The 14,552-nt window shown below is 49.8% G+C and overlaps 1 protein-coding gene across 1 annotated transcript in view; it reads right to left on the bottom strand.

Annotated features, from left to right (window-relative positions):
• ABCB1 (ATP binding cassette subfamily B member 1) overlaps positions 1-14,552 on the bottom strand; it is a 56,703-nt gene that overhangs the window by 25,699 nt on the left and 16,452 nt on the right. The window contains exons 5-8 of the mRNA XM_029077742.2: positions 11,602-11,629; positions 7,943-8,134; positions 5,323-5,494; positions 2,841-2,965 (exon numbers count right to left, since the gene is read on the bottom strand). Of these exons, the coding sequence (XP_028933575.1) occupies positions 2,841-2,965; positions 5,323-5,494; positions 7,943-8,134; positions 11,602-11,629 (517 nt within the window). The remainder of the gene's footprint in view (positions 1-2,840; positions 2,966-5,322; positions 5,495-7,942; positions 8,135-11,601; positions 11,630-14,552) is intronic.

Genomic DNA, 14,552 nt, shown 5'->3' with positions numbered 1-14,552 from the left:
CTGAGAGCTAGCAAATTTCCGAAATTTAGTCTAACAACGGCATCCGGGATCGTCTAGTGTATCTTCCAACCGACTGTCGCCTCCAGATAATTGCCTCCGGATATTCTCCTGGAAGCTCAAACAGGTTGAGAACTGGACTCCTCAACTTGCCTTCTCAAGCCTTCCTAACATTCCCAACTCTGTCGATAAAGTCATTCTTCCTCCCCACCCCTCTTGAGGCGTATTCTCCCAAGCGGCTTAGTACAGTGTTCTGTCCCCGGTAGGCGCTCAATAAATGTGAACCATTGCCCCGGAAGGCCACGACCTGGGTGTCATCCTGACCGTCTCTCCCCTCTGATGCTCCAACTACTGCTTATACTTGGTGATTACTTCAACTCAGCATTTCGCAGACCTGCCCTTTCCTCTCCACCCACATAAATTTTAATCCTGATCGAAGGTTGGGTCATAAAAAAGTGGCTCACTGATCGTATCGGCCGATTAATTGGTCTCTCTGTCTCCAATCTCTTCCCGCCCCCATCTATTCGGCACTCTATTACTTGACTCGATCAGTCAATGATATTTACTAAGCGCTTACTGTGTGCCGAAGACTGTACTGAACACAGGGAACTACGCCCAAAACAAGAAGCGGTGTGGTCTAGTGGAGAGAGCTCAGGCCTGGCAAGCGGAAGGACCTGAGTTCTAATTCCAGCTCCGCCACTTGTCTGCTGTACGACCTAGGACTCTGCGCTTCAGCATCCTCATCTATAAAATGGGGATTAAGGTTGCGAGCCCAACGCGGGACGGGCACCGCCTCCAACTTGATTAGCTTGTATCTACCCCGGTGTCTGGCACGTAGTAAGCACTTAACAAAGACCATTAAGAAATAAAATAAAATTACTGAGTTGTTAGGTACATTCCCACCCACGGTGAGCTCACGAACGCTCATCGCCTTAACTCGACAAATCCCTGGATCTCTCACCTCTCATTCATTCATTCAGCTGTATTTACTGAGAGCTTATTGAGAGCTCTTACACAAAGTAAGAGCTTAACAAATACCACAATTATCATTATTATTATTAAGATGATGGTAAGACATTGAAGAAGAGGCAGGATAAGTGTGCTTTCAGACGGTGGAATGAGGTCAGAGATGCAGTTGTGAAAGGGGTAGATTCCGAAAGCAGGTGGTCGCTCTTTTCTTGGGAGGGGCTCTTTTCTTATTGTGTACAAAACACTGTACTAAGCACTTGGGAGAGTACAATTCAATAACAGACACATTCACTGACCACAACAAGCTTACAGTCCCGGACTCACCGGACACTAAGTCCGAAATTACAGCGCCTCGGCTCTGCCCCTTCTCTCCGATCTTGAACTCCCCAGGGGAGAGCGAATCAAATAGGAGAAGACCATCAGGGATGGAACCTTGAGGACACCCACTCTTAGGGAATGGAAACTAAGGCCAAAGTCGGAAAAAAGGGACCGAGAAGAAGCGGTCAGAGAGCTGAGGGGGAGACCTTGGAGAGAATGCTGTCAGGAAAACTAAGGTGAGATAGTGTTTCTAAAGGAAGGGAGGGGCCTTCAGTGTTTGAGGAACCCGAGAGATTGAGGATAAATTAGGACACACCAGAATCTGTTGGATTTGGCGAGGAAGAGGTCGCCGGTGACTTGAAACAACAGTTTTAGAGGAGAGGAGGAGACAGCACCTGGATTGCAGAAAGTTAGAGAAGAGGAAAGGGAGGTAGTGGGTCTATTATCATCCCTTGGACGAGAATCAATCAAATCAATCAAGGTGTGCAGAGCACCGTACTAAGGAGAAGACAACAGAGTTTATAATCAAGCTCAATGCCTGCAATGCCCTTGCAGTCTAGAGGGGGAGACAGATATTAATATAAATAAATCCTGTACAGATATGTACATAAGTGCTGTGGGACTGAGCGCGGGGTGAATATCAAATACCCAAAGCCTACAGATAATGATGATAATTGTGGTATTTGTATTACTATGCGCCAGGCACCGTACTGAGTTCAGGGTTGGATACCAACAAAATGGGTCGGACACTGTCCCTGCCCCAAATGCCTAGGTGACGGAGAAGAAAGGGAGACAGGGAAAAGAGGGCTTAACTGGTAAAGGCCTCTTGAAGGAGATGAACGGGAGGATGGAGATGGATGGCAGAGGGAGGATCCAGAAACGGGTTTTTTTTAGGATCGGGGAGATCTGAGAACATGGAGACCAAAGGCTAGGAGCCATCAGAGTATGAAAAAGTCAGGAGTCAGAAGGACCTGGGTTCTAATCCTGGCTCTGTCACGTGTGTATGGCCTTGGGCGATTCTCTCTCTGTGTCTATCTCACCTGTAAAAGGGAATTAAGACTGTGAACCCCTTGTGGGACAGGGGCTGTGTCCAAACCGATTTGCTCGTATCCACCCCAGTGCTTAGAAAAGTGCGTAGCACAAAGTAAGACCTTAACAGATACCACAGTTATCATTATTATTATTATTATTAAGATGATGGTAAGACATTAAAGAAGAGGCAGGATAAGTGTGTTTTCAGATGATGTAATGAGGTCAGATGCAGTTGAAAGGGGTAGATTCTGAAAGCAGGTGGTCGCTCTTTTCTTGGGAGGCGGCCGAGATGCAGGAGAGAGTGGATATGAGTGGGACGGAGCCGGGAGGGCAAGGGGAAGATCTGGGGGAGCTCACGCCTGCTGGAGGATTCGGAGTTGGAGCCCGACTCGGGCCGGACACGGCCCCTGAACGTTACTCTCCTCGGTTGTGGAATGGGAACTCCACGCAACCCTGCTCCACCCAGAGCCCGAAAACCCGACAGAGACCGAGAGAAAAATGCCCAAGCTAAAAGGAAACCCCACCTCTCCAGTTCCTTCTTCTGTCCCCCGAAAGCGATCACGGTTCGAATCGCTGACAGGACTTCTTCAGCTACAGCTCCGGCTTTGGCGTACGCTTTCAGTTCTTGATCGGTGAAGGAAGACAGGATCTGAAGGCACAAAACGAAACAAAAAAATGGAAAATCATTTCGACACTAGCCTCTTTGGCTTTTTCTCCGGGACACGCACTTCCCCACCACGACTCCAGTTCGAAGGATTTCACGACCCCGGAGCCGGCGGATAGAACACGGTCCTGGGAGTCAGAAGGACCTGGGTTCTGATCCCGCCTCTGCCGCTTGTCTGCTGTGTGACCTCGGGCAACACTGTGAGCTCGCTGTGGGTAGGGAATGTGTCTGTTTATTGTTACATTGTACTCTCCCAAACGTTCAGTACAGTCTTTGCGCTTAGTAAGTGCTCAATAAATATGATTGAAGTCATTTCACTTCTCTGTGCCTCAGTTACCTCAGCAGTGTTCTAAGGGCAGTGTTTTGCGTTCCGTAAATACCAGCGATTGATCCAAAGCACGTGGAAAATCCCACCTGACGTGCCAAACTGAAAAGGAATTTACGGTGTCACCGTTGTGCTTACGGAGATGAGTGATCTCCCAGTGACCAGTGCTTGTCTGCGGACCAGGAATTAGGAATTTGAGCCTCTCGAATCATGGCCTCCACTACTTTACTTACTCCCTTTATTCTTTCCCCCGTCCCAGCCCTTCAGCACTTATATCCATATCTGCAATTCAGTTATTTTTATTAACGTCTATCTCCCCTCTAGACTGTAAGCTCGTCGCGGGCAGGGAATGTGTCTGTTACATTTTACTCTCCCACGTCCTTAGTACAGCGCTCGGCCAACAGTAAGCGCTCAATAAATACGACGGAAAGAGCCTCCGTTGCCTCTCGGTGTCACTTAACGTCGTTCCCCAGGCCGGGCACCCAAATGGACCAGGGAGCAGAGGGAAGTATGGCCTGGAGGGGGGAGAGACGGGAGGCAGGGAGGTCCGCAAGGAGGCCGATTCAGAAATCAAGGTGGGAGAGGAAAAGTGTTTGGATTAACGTGGTAACAGTTTGGATGGAGAGGAGAGGGCGGGTTTTACCGATGCCGCGAAGGTGGGACCGACGGGATTCGGTGACGATGAACGAGAGAGGTGAGTCGAGGCTAACGCTGAAGTTAGAGGCTTGTGAGACTCTCTTTACCCGTCTGTTCCAGGCCCCTCCCCGTGCCTTATACTCTTAGATTTTGAGCCTCCTTGAAGGACAGGGACGGTTTTATTTCTCCCCAGGTATTCTTTCACAGCACTTCCCACTGTGCGCTATACAGTAAGCCCATAATAAATATTATCACCACTATTACTATTTCAGAGTTTCCGGGAAAGGAGTTCTAATACACAGGTGTCAGAATAATAATAATTATGGCGCTTGTTCAGCACCTATTTGCCAAGCACTGTTCTAAGCGCTGGGGTAGATATGAGTTAATCAGGTTGGACACAGTCCCTGTACCGCATTTGGCTCGCAGTCTTAATCCAAATTTTTTTTTTTTTTTTACAGATGAGGTAACGGAGGCACAGAGAAGTTAAGTAACGTGCCCAAGGTCACACAGCAGACAAGCGGTGGAGCCGGGATTAGAACCCACGACCTGCTGACTCCCAGGCCCGGGATCTATCCACCACGCCGTGCTGCTTCCATGTCACGCAGGGTGCGGCTGGAAGGAAATTTAGAGGGCAGCATTGCCTAGTGGCTAGAGCCCAGGCCTGGGAGACCGAAGGACCAGGATTCTGATCGCGGCTCTGCCGCTTGTCTGCTGGGTGACCTTGGGCAAGTCCCATCACTTCTCCGTGCCTCAGTTACCTCATCTGTAAAATGGGGATACTGTGAGCCCCACGAGGGACACGGATTGGGACCAACCTTGTATCTGCCTCATAGCTCAGTCCAGTGCCTGGCACGTGGTAAGTGTTTAGCAAATACCATTAAAAAATAAATAAATAAAAGGGCAATGCCCCATTAGATTTTCCATCTTAAGCAAGTTTGACTCTCTCTCCCTTATGTCGGCCTACTGGGTCCTGGCTCGGGCTAATTCCCTTCGACCTCAAAGGTCATGGGTTCTAATCCCCGCTCCGCCACGCGTCTGCCGTGTGACCTTGGGCAAGTCGCTTCACTTCTCTGTGCCTCAGTTGCCTCACCTGTAAAATGGGGATTGAGACTGCGAACCCCACGTGGGACAGGGACTGTGTCTGATCCGATTAGCTTGTGTCCGCCCCAGTGCTTAGTACAGTGCCTGGCACATAGGAGGTGCTCAACAAGTACCACAGTTATGATGATGATTATTACCTTGGCTCGCTTTCTAGACATTCTGAAGAGGCGGCCGACATACTGCGGGTTTAGGTTTGGTCCCCAGAGAAGTGGTTGCGCTTGGAGAATCGTTCCCGTGACTCGACGTGTTTCCGCAAGAGAGATTCCCCAGGCTCACGTACCTTGGCCCAGACAGCGGCGGAGAATCCCAGGACGGGGCTGATGGCCAGAATCACCAGGGTCAGCTTCCAGCCCTTGGTAAATCCGATGATGAAGCCCGTGAAGAACGTTGTCAGGGCTTGGAAGAGCATGCCGATTTTGTCCCCGATCCCTTCGTTGATCTTGGCGACGTCGCTAAAAGAGGAACACGTTCCTTCATTCGTTGGATGGGATTTGTGGAGCGCTCACTGTGTGCAGAACACTGTACTACGCGCTTGGGAGAGCGCGATGCAACAATGAACAGTCACATTCCCCGCCCACAGCGGGCTTACAGTCTAGGGGTGGGGGAGACAGACATCAATACGACACCTCCGATCGATTGGGACTTCCTTGTGGGCAGGGAAGGTGTCTAACCAACTCCGTTTTGTTCTTTCCCAAACGCTCAGTTTGGTCTTCTGTACACGGTAAGCGCTCGGCAAATACCGGCGATGGGCCGACTCTTTACCTAAGCTCGCCACACGGCCAGGGGCTCATTCAGGGGCCAGCCAGTCCTGGTACAAGAGGCGCATTTTCTCACAGTTGAACGGTTTCCCCACCCTTTCTCTCCCCCTTTTTCGAAGCATCAAATATGAATCATGTTCCCTTCCCTCCCTTCTACTGAGGTCTGTGCTCTAAATCTGACAGGTTAGCATTAGGTAGACCAATGAGGCAGTTGAACGTCAAGAATAAATACGATTATTTACTCACATAATTCTCTCCGCTGCGTAATTTCCCCCCACCCCCTGATTTTTGAGGAGGAAATAAAGTATGATTTCTTTGGGCAGGGGTAGGACGCTCAGGGTTTGGAAGAGGAGGGAACTTCAGAAGACCCTAATGCCACAAAGGTTCTTGTTTTTTTGTTTTGGGGTTTTTTTTTGCACCGGGCACATGTCGGGGTAGAAGAACCAGGATGTGTGACTGTCACAGATACAGGCTCGCCCTGGAAAGGGGATTTCTTTTAGGTGCGGGATGGGAAGAGGAGAAGGGAGAGGGGGGCTAATTCATTGCCGGCCTGTTTGTGCAACACTAAGGGAGAGTGCAGATCGAAGTCAGACTTGTAGTCTCGAGTATACTCTTCTCTTTCTTCTCCCCTCCTTTCCTCTTCTTTTACCTCCTGCTCCTTTTATTGCTAGACTTTATTATAAGACACTGCATAATAGCCCATGCCATGGTTTGGGGTTGCAAAAATTTGGCAAAATGTAATTCAAGTAAATATAGTGTACACACACACAAAACCACACACCCTCCAGCCCCCAAAATAGCCTGCCTTGTGTCAGCATGGAAATTACCCCAAACAGCAATACCGGTACAACAGCTCCTTAAACTCGCCTAGCCCTGAGCTTAAAACATTCACTCCAGAAGTGGAGTGACTTGCCCAAGATCACTCAGCAGCACGGCGGAGCGGACAGAGCACGGGCCCGGGAGTCAGAGGGTCATGGGTTCTAATCCCGCCTTCACCCCCCACCCCGTCTGCTGGGTGACCTCGGGAGCGTCGCTTAACTCCCCTGGGCCTCAGTTACCTCATCCGGAAAATGGGGATGGAGACCGTGAGTCCAACGTGAGACAGGGACCGTGTCCAACCTGATAAATGTGTATCTACTCCTGGGCTCAGTACGGTGCCCGGCACGTAGTAATCCCGTAACACATACCACAATTACGATTATTAGCAGATGAGTGGCTGAGCCGGGATTAGAACTCAGGTCTTTCTGACTCTCAGGTCCGTGTTCTAGCCACTGGGCCTCGCTGCTTCTCTAACGTTTGCTTCCTACCCTCATCTTTGGAAGGTGTCAGGGCTAACAAGGAGGCCTGTCCCAACCAGACTTCAAAAGCAGGGCTCGGTCCCCAAGGGGATGAAGACCAGGGGTGGGAGAGGCCTTGAATACTTTACACTATTTGAATACTTTAACAGTGCTTGGCAAATAGTAGGCACTTAAATACATTATTATTATATTCTCCTAACACCGATAAAGTTGGCCTCAAGCCAACTCCAGGGCCGATGGAGCCAATGATTACAATACAGAGTAGTGTAGTATTCAATAATAATAATGATGATGATGATAATAATAATGGTATCTGTCCGGGGCTTACTACGAGCCAAGCACGGTTCTAAGCTCTGGGGTAGATACAAGGTAATCAGGTTGTCCCACGTGGGGGCTCGGTCTTAATCCCCATTTTACAGATGAGGTAAGAGGCAAGAAGTGAAGTGGCTTGCCCAAGGTCACGCAGCAGACAAGTGGCGGAGCCGGGATTAGAACCCACGTCCTCCGACGCCCAAGCTCGTGCTCTTTCCACTAAGCCACGCTGCTTCTCCATTTGTTAAGCGCTTACTACGTGCCGGGCACTGGACTAAGCGCTGGGGTGGATACAAGCAAAATCGGGTCGAACGCAGTCTCCGTCCCGCGTGGGCCTCACAGTCTCAATCCCCATTTTCCAGCTGAGGGAACTGAGGCCCAGAGAAGGGAGATGACTTTCCTTCCGTGGCCGCGTACGCGCCGCCTCCATCCCCCCCTCCCCTCCCTGGACGGCGCGGGGTCTCACGGCGCGGGGCGAGGGTAAGCCTCCGGCGGGGGGGCCCCTTGGGCAGCGCCGGCCGGCCGGACTCACTCGGACAGTCGGGTGTTCAGTTCTCCCACGTCGTGGACGTCAAACCAGCTCACTTCCTGCCGCAGGATCGCGTGGAAGAAGTGTTGCCGGATTTTCTTGATCTGCCGCCCGGCCGCCAGAGTCCAGAAGGCCACCTGGATGTAGGCGACCACCAGCACTCCGGCTCCCACGCCGGAATAGTAGTACGCATACCTGCGGGACGGTAGCCACGCTCAGCCGCACTCTCCGTTTCCCCGTCCCCCCCAGCCCCCTCAGTGTCCGCTCTCCTTAGCTCCACCTCTCAGGAATGCGGGTGGCCCCGGCTGGTCTGATTGCCCGCCCCGTCCAAGATAGCCTCGGAGCCCGTACTGATCTGTTGGAAACCAGCCAGACGGCATCGTAATAATAGTAAATGATGATAATTCTTGTGGTATTTGTTAAGCACTATGTGCCAGGTATTGTTCTAAGAGCCAGGGTGGATACAAGCAAATTGGGTTGGACAGAGTTGCTGTCCCACATGGGACTCGCAGTCTTAGTCTCCATTTTATAGATGAGGTAACCGGGGCACAGAGAAGCGAAGCGACTTGTCCAAGGTCACGCAGCAGACAAGTGGCGGGTACGGGATTAATACGCAGGTCCTTCTGACTCCCGGGCCCATGCTCTATTCGCTAGGCCCCCCTCTGGCTTGTTATGGGCAGCGAACCTATCTGCTAATTCTGTTGTGCCGTACGCTCCCGAGCACTTGGTACAGTGTTCCGCGCATAGTAAGCGCTCAGTTATAATAATAATGGTATTTGTTAAGTGCCTACTAGGTGCCAGGCACTGTCCTAAGCACTGGGGTGGAGACAAGCAAATGAGCTTGGACACAGTCCCTGTCCCACGTGGGCCTCACAGTCTCAATCCCCATTTGACAGACGAGCTAACAGGCCCAGAGACGTAAAGTGACTTGCCCAAGGTCACACCGCAGACAAGTCGATGGATTGGGCCACGCTGCTTCTCCCCTTCTAGGCTGTAAGCTTGTCGTGGGCAGAGAATGTGTCTGTTGTACTGTTATACTGTACTCTCCCAAGTGCTAAGTAGAGTGCTCTGCACACAGTAAGCGCTCACTAAATACCACTGACTGCCGTCTCCCCAACTACCAGTCCCCAGGTGAAACCACTCTCCCTCAGCATCCTCAGTCCCAGGTGTTTGGCCTAGAGGGAAAAGCCCGGGCCCGGGAGCCAGAGGATCTGTGTTTGACCCCCTCCTTCCACCCCTCGCCTGCCGTGTGCCCTCGGACAAGCCGCTTAACTTCTTTGTGCCTCAGTTTCCTCAACTGTCAACTGGGGATTCAATATCTGTTCTCCCTCCCCCTTTCGACTGCGAGCCCTCTGTGGTACAGGGACCGTGTCCGACGTCGGTTGTCTTAGTTTGGTGCTTGGCACACGGTGAGCGCTTAACAAATGGCCCAGCTACTCTTCGAAGCTACTCTTTCTCCTGCCCTCCCCGCACGCTCCGCTCCTCTGCCGCTCACCTCCTCACTGTTCCCCGTCCACGCCTATCCGGCCACCCCCTCCCAGAGGCCTTCCCAGACTGAGCACCCCCTCTCCCTCTGCTCCTTCCCCTCCCCCTCACTGTGCTCATTTGTATATATTTTTATTACCCTATTTATTTTGTCAACGAGGTGTACATCCCCTTGATTCTATCTATTGGGACTACGTTGTCTTGTTTTTGTCCGTCTCTCTCCCCCGATTAGACTGTGAGCCCGTCACTGGGCAGGGATCGTCTTTAGCCGTTGCCAAATTGTACATTCCAAGCGCTTAGTACAGTGCTCTGCCCATAGTGAGCGCTCAATAGATACTACCGAATGAATGAAAAGGGATTAAGTGTTCCTCTTTGCTCTGTCGGTTATACTCAAGCCCGGTAGGACCGTGCCGTGCCAGACTTTTGACATTTCGACACAGCCCCGCCGTCTTACATCTCGCCTGCCAGGCCTGAGTTTAGAAGCGATGGGCATTCCCTCTGCCGGAAGACGGGGTGCAGAAGAAACAGCTTCTATCGCTCATATTTATTAAGCGCTTACTGCGCCCAGAGCACTGTACTAAGCGTTTGGGGAGTAAAATACAAGAGTTGGTCGACGCGTTCCCCGCCCGCAACCAGTTTACAGTCTGGGGGGGAGACGGTCATTAATAGAAATTAATTACGGCTACGTGGGGTGAATGAAGAAAATAAATAATAGAGAAGCGGCACGGTAAAGTGGATGGAGCCCGGGCCTGGGAATCGGAATCCCGGCTCTGCCACTCGTCTGCTGGGTGACCTGGGGCAAGTCGCTTCGCTTCTCTGTGCCTCGGTTACCTCATCTGGAAAATGGAGATTGAGACTGTGAGCCCTGTGCGGGACAGGGACTGTGTCTAACTCAGTTGGCTGGCATCCACCCCAGCTCTTAGTATAGTGCCTGGCACATGGTGAGCGCTTTACAAATCCCATATCATTATCGTTATTATTATTATAAAGAGTGCAAATCCAAGTTCAAGGGTGATGCAGAAGGGAGTAGAAGAGGAGGAAATGAGGGCTTAGTCGGCTTCTAGGTGCATTTAGCGTTGACCCAAACAAGTCAGCCTACCAGCCCTTCCTCAATCCAGACCGAAGAATGACCAGTTGGTTCATTAAAACTAGGGTTAATGGATAACTGATTAATAAATTATTATCCAAGATCTGAAAACTAACTGGAAGCTTTCCCCCGCCCCCCACTTCCTGGCCTCTGATCCAGCAGGAAACTCTTTTCCAATCCTCAGGCTGCCCCACCACGACCCAGTGGGTAGAGCATGGGCCTGGGAGTCAGAAGGACCTGGTTTCTAATCCCGGACTCCTCCCCTTCCCTTCTGTGTGACCTTGGGGAAGTCACTTCACTTCTCTGGGCCTCGGTTACCTTATCTGCAAAATGGGGATTGACCTTAAACGTCCCCCGTGGGACATGGACTGTGTCCAGCTTGACTAGTGTGTGTTTACCACAGCTCTTAATACGGTGCCTGGTACATAGAGAGCTCTTAAAAAATACCATAAAAAAAAAAAACAAACAAAAAAATAGACCTGATGACAAACAGTTAAGAGTCTCTGCTCGGATCACTGAGCGTAAAGTCGGTTCACCCGCATCTTCGCTAAATTCATTCCGCAGAGATTACTGAATGCAAAGACGCTTTTAAAACTCCTCCTGCCGTTCAAGAAGGATTTAGATACCTATCTTGAATAGGAAAACTTCTTGGTTCACCCATCGCTAGTGAGGAATCATGAGGCTGTAGACTGTAAGTTCACTGTGGGCTGGGAATGTGTCTGTTTAATGTTGTATTGTACTCTCCCAAGCGCTTAGTTCAGTGATCTGCACATAGTAAGCGCTCCACAGATGTGATTGAATGAATGCGATCGTCCCTTCTCATCACACGGATCCTCCAGGCAGCCTGTTGCCACTGGCAGAGCATCAGTACCGTACCGAGCGGCTCAGCATAGCACCCGTTAGATGACAAGTCCCTGTGTCCATTAGCTTCTCTACTGCTTGCTTTTTAATGTGTGTGTTTATTCCCCTCTAAATCCCAGGGTACTAAGAAATATGCCAGACTCTGATTGGGAAATTCCCGAAGATTCTGCAGAATTGGGTAACGTTAAGATTTGGGACATTATCTTCAAATAACAAAAGAGCCACTTACTGGGTCATTTTCTCCTCCAGGTCATCGCCTAAAGAAAAACAAAGGACAAAAATCACATTTTTGACTTTTAGCCTGGCAAAATGACATTTTAAATTTGAAGAGTGTAATTGAAGCAGCTTTCGTTACAGTCTAGCTCCAAGGTACATGCATACACACTATGAGTATGAGTCAAGATAGGAATTCAGTAACAATGAAGAGTGAATACAGACGTGTATTTTCACAATAATTTGAATACTGCGGCGCTCCATTTGTAAAAGTTGAGCCCCTTATCTGGGGCTCAAAGGACAAAAATATTCCCTAGAATTTATTCTCTACCTCGACAACAAAAGCACCTGACGTGAGCGTTTCAAACCAAGTAAAAGTTCCCTTCGGCTAAATATCCCTCAAATACCAATGCATCGACACAGCCACGTTGAAAAAACTTCTTCAACTCACAGAAAGGTCTCATCAGGTCCAAGTCAAGACTATCCACACTAATGAAGTTGTTTTTTGTTTTGTTTTGTTTTAATTGGTATGTGTTAAACACTTACTATGTGCCAGGCTTGGAACTAAAGCGCTGGGGTAGATCCAGACTAATCAGGTTGGATAAAGTCCCTGCCCCACATCGGGCTCACAGCCTTGATTTCCATTTTTAAGGGGAGGTAACTGGGGCACAGAGATGTGAAGTGACTTGTCCAAGGTCCAACAGAGAAGTGGCGGAGTCAGGATTAGAACCCAGGTCCCCACCAGGACAGCCTGAAACCCTTTCCGGGGTAACAGGGAACATTCAGACCTCGGAAAGCAAGCAACTTTCCCCAGAGAGTTTGCTCCAAATCATTAAGGGCTAAGTACAGTGCTCTGCACATAATGAATGCTCCCTGTTATATTTTATATTAAGATATTTTTGAGTGATTCCGCCATCCCGCAGGAGCATCAGGACACCTCTGACCCAAAAGGATCTCAGAGCACATCCTCCCAGGTTTCAAAGCAGAATCTGGACCACAACTACCCTGGTTTCCCTCCAGATAATCTCCCGGGGAACGTGGGCAAAGGTCACTGAACGCCCCTCCTCTGCTAGGTGTTTCTGACCTAGCTGCCCCGAACATGAGCGACTCAGTCAAGAGACAGAGACGAAATGATCAAGAATCCCTCGCTCAGGTCATCTCTCTTCCCGCAGCCCTTATAACAATCATAATAATCATATGTGCAATCATAATGATAATATGTTAAGCATGATGTGTCCAGCACCATTCTAAGCACCGGGCTGGATACAAGATACAAGGCTGGACACAGTCCCTACCCGACACGGGACTCACATTCCTAAATACCAGGGAGTAGGATTTAATCCCCATTCTACAGATGAGGGAACTGAAGCCCAGAGAAGTGACTTGTCCAAGGTCACACGGCACATCAGGGGCGGAGCCTGGATTAGAACCTAGGTCCTCTGACTCCCAGGACCGCGCTCTTTCCGCTAGGCCACACTGCTCAGAGATTTATGGTGAGCACACTCCCCTTTTCTTAGGGACCACATTAAAGACTAAATAGATTAAAGGAAGATGCAGAGTTTTTAAGGTTTCAGAGGACGGGCTGCCGTTTTATGTCAAGTCTTCAGCGCTCCCCTCACCCTGCTGAATTTCAACCTTTTCTCCATCAGAAACTGAGTGAATTTTCAGTGGAGATGAACAGGGCCTTGAATGAGTGCACACAAAAAAAAGAGTCCAAAACGTTCAATGTTTATGACCCTCCCCAAAGCAGCGACAGTCTACCTCCTCTAGATCCTGTCCTGAGATCACCCGGACTATTTCGCCTCTTTATGAAGTTTGGTGCCTCAGTTTCCTCTCCCCAGGCATCTGGCTGGAGCCCGGTTTGTCCCCAGCTACTGGTCTCTGTGCCCCGAAAGGTTTGGATGACCGAATCAAGAGGGTGAGCGTTTTTGCGAGAAAACCCAAGTTGGCTTTGGCTAAACAAACTTTCGATCATCTAAAACTGGCCACAGACCCAGTTACTGTGTGTTATCAGGTTCACTGGGCACACCCAGATAGGAGAGAGATTAAAGGCCTTCATATAGCCTCTCACTTCAAATATATTTACTTGCTAAGCAAATAATTTTACGAGCAAGCTCTCATAATTGGATATGGAACACTCCCTACCCCAAGAAGACACCACTGCCGCTGAAATTTGCCTGTGGGTGCACGTGGAGCTGAAAAGGATAAGGTCTAGTGAAAGGGGCACGGGCCTGGGAGTCGGGTCTTGCGTTCTAATCCTGACTCCGCCACCTGTCTGCTACGTGACCTCGGGCAAGTCACTTTGCTTCTCTGCGCCTCAGTTACCTCATCTGTAAAATGGGGATTAAGACTGTTAGCTCCATGTGGGACAGGGACTGGGTCCAACATGATTACCTTGTACCTACCCCGGCACTTAGAATGTTGCTTGGCACATCATAGACGCTTAACTATCACAATTATTATTATATTAATAAAGCGAGACCCACTCCAGGCCCCAAAACACACAGACACACACACCCCCTCTAGACTGTCCCATGTTGGGATGTTAATTTTATTTTATATAAAATGTGGGGCTCTTTCTACTTTTGTCTATCTCTGTCCGCTCAGAGCTTTCTTTTAAATGTTATTTGCTAAACACTTACTATGTGCCAGGCACTACTGTATAAAGTGCTGAAATAGACACAAGATAATAATAATAATGGTATTTGTTAAGCCCTGTGTGCCAAGCACTGTTCTAAGCACTGGGGTAGATACAAGTCAGGTCGAACACTGTCCCTGTGCCACACGGGCTCACAGTTTTAATCCCCATTTTACAGATGAGGTAACTGAGGCCCAGAGAAGTGACTTGCCTAATGCAGACATGGGGCGGAGCCGGGATTAGAACCCATGACCTTCTGAATCCCGGGCCCGGGCTCTATCCTTTCTGCCATGCTGCTTTTCGTTGGATATTGTCCCTATCAGGGCTGA

The sequence above is a fragment of the Ornithorhynchus anatinus genome, chromosome 13, assembly GCF_004115215.2.
Source record: "Ornithorhynchus anatinus isolate Pmale09 chromosome 13, mOrnAna1.pri.v4, whole genome shotgun sequence".
Classification (NCBI taxonomy): domain Eukaryota; kingdom Metazoa; phylum Chordata; class Mammalia; order Monotremata; family Ornithorhynchidae; genus Ornithorhynchus; species Ornithorhynchus anatinus.
This window is presented reverse-complemented; position numbering and strand designations above follow the sequence as displayed.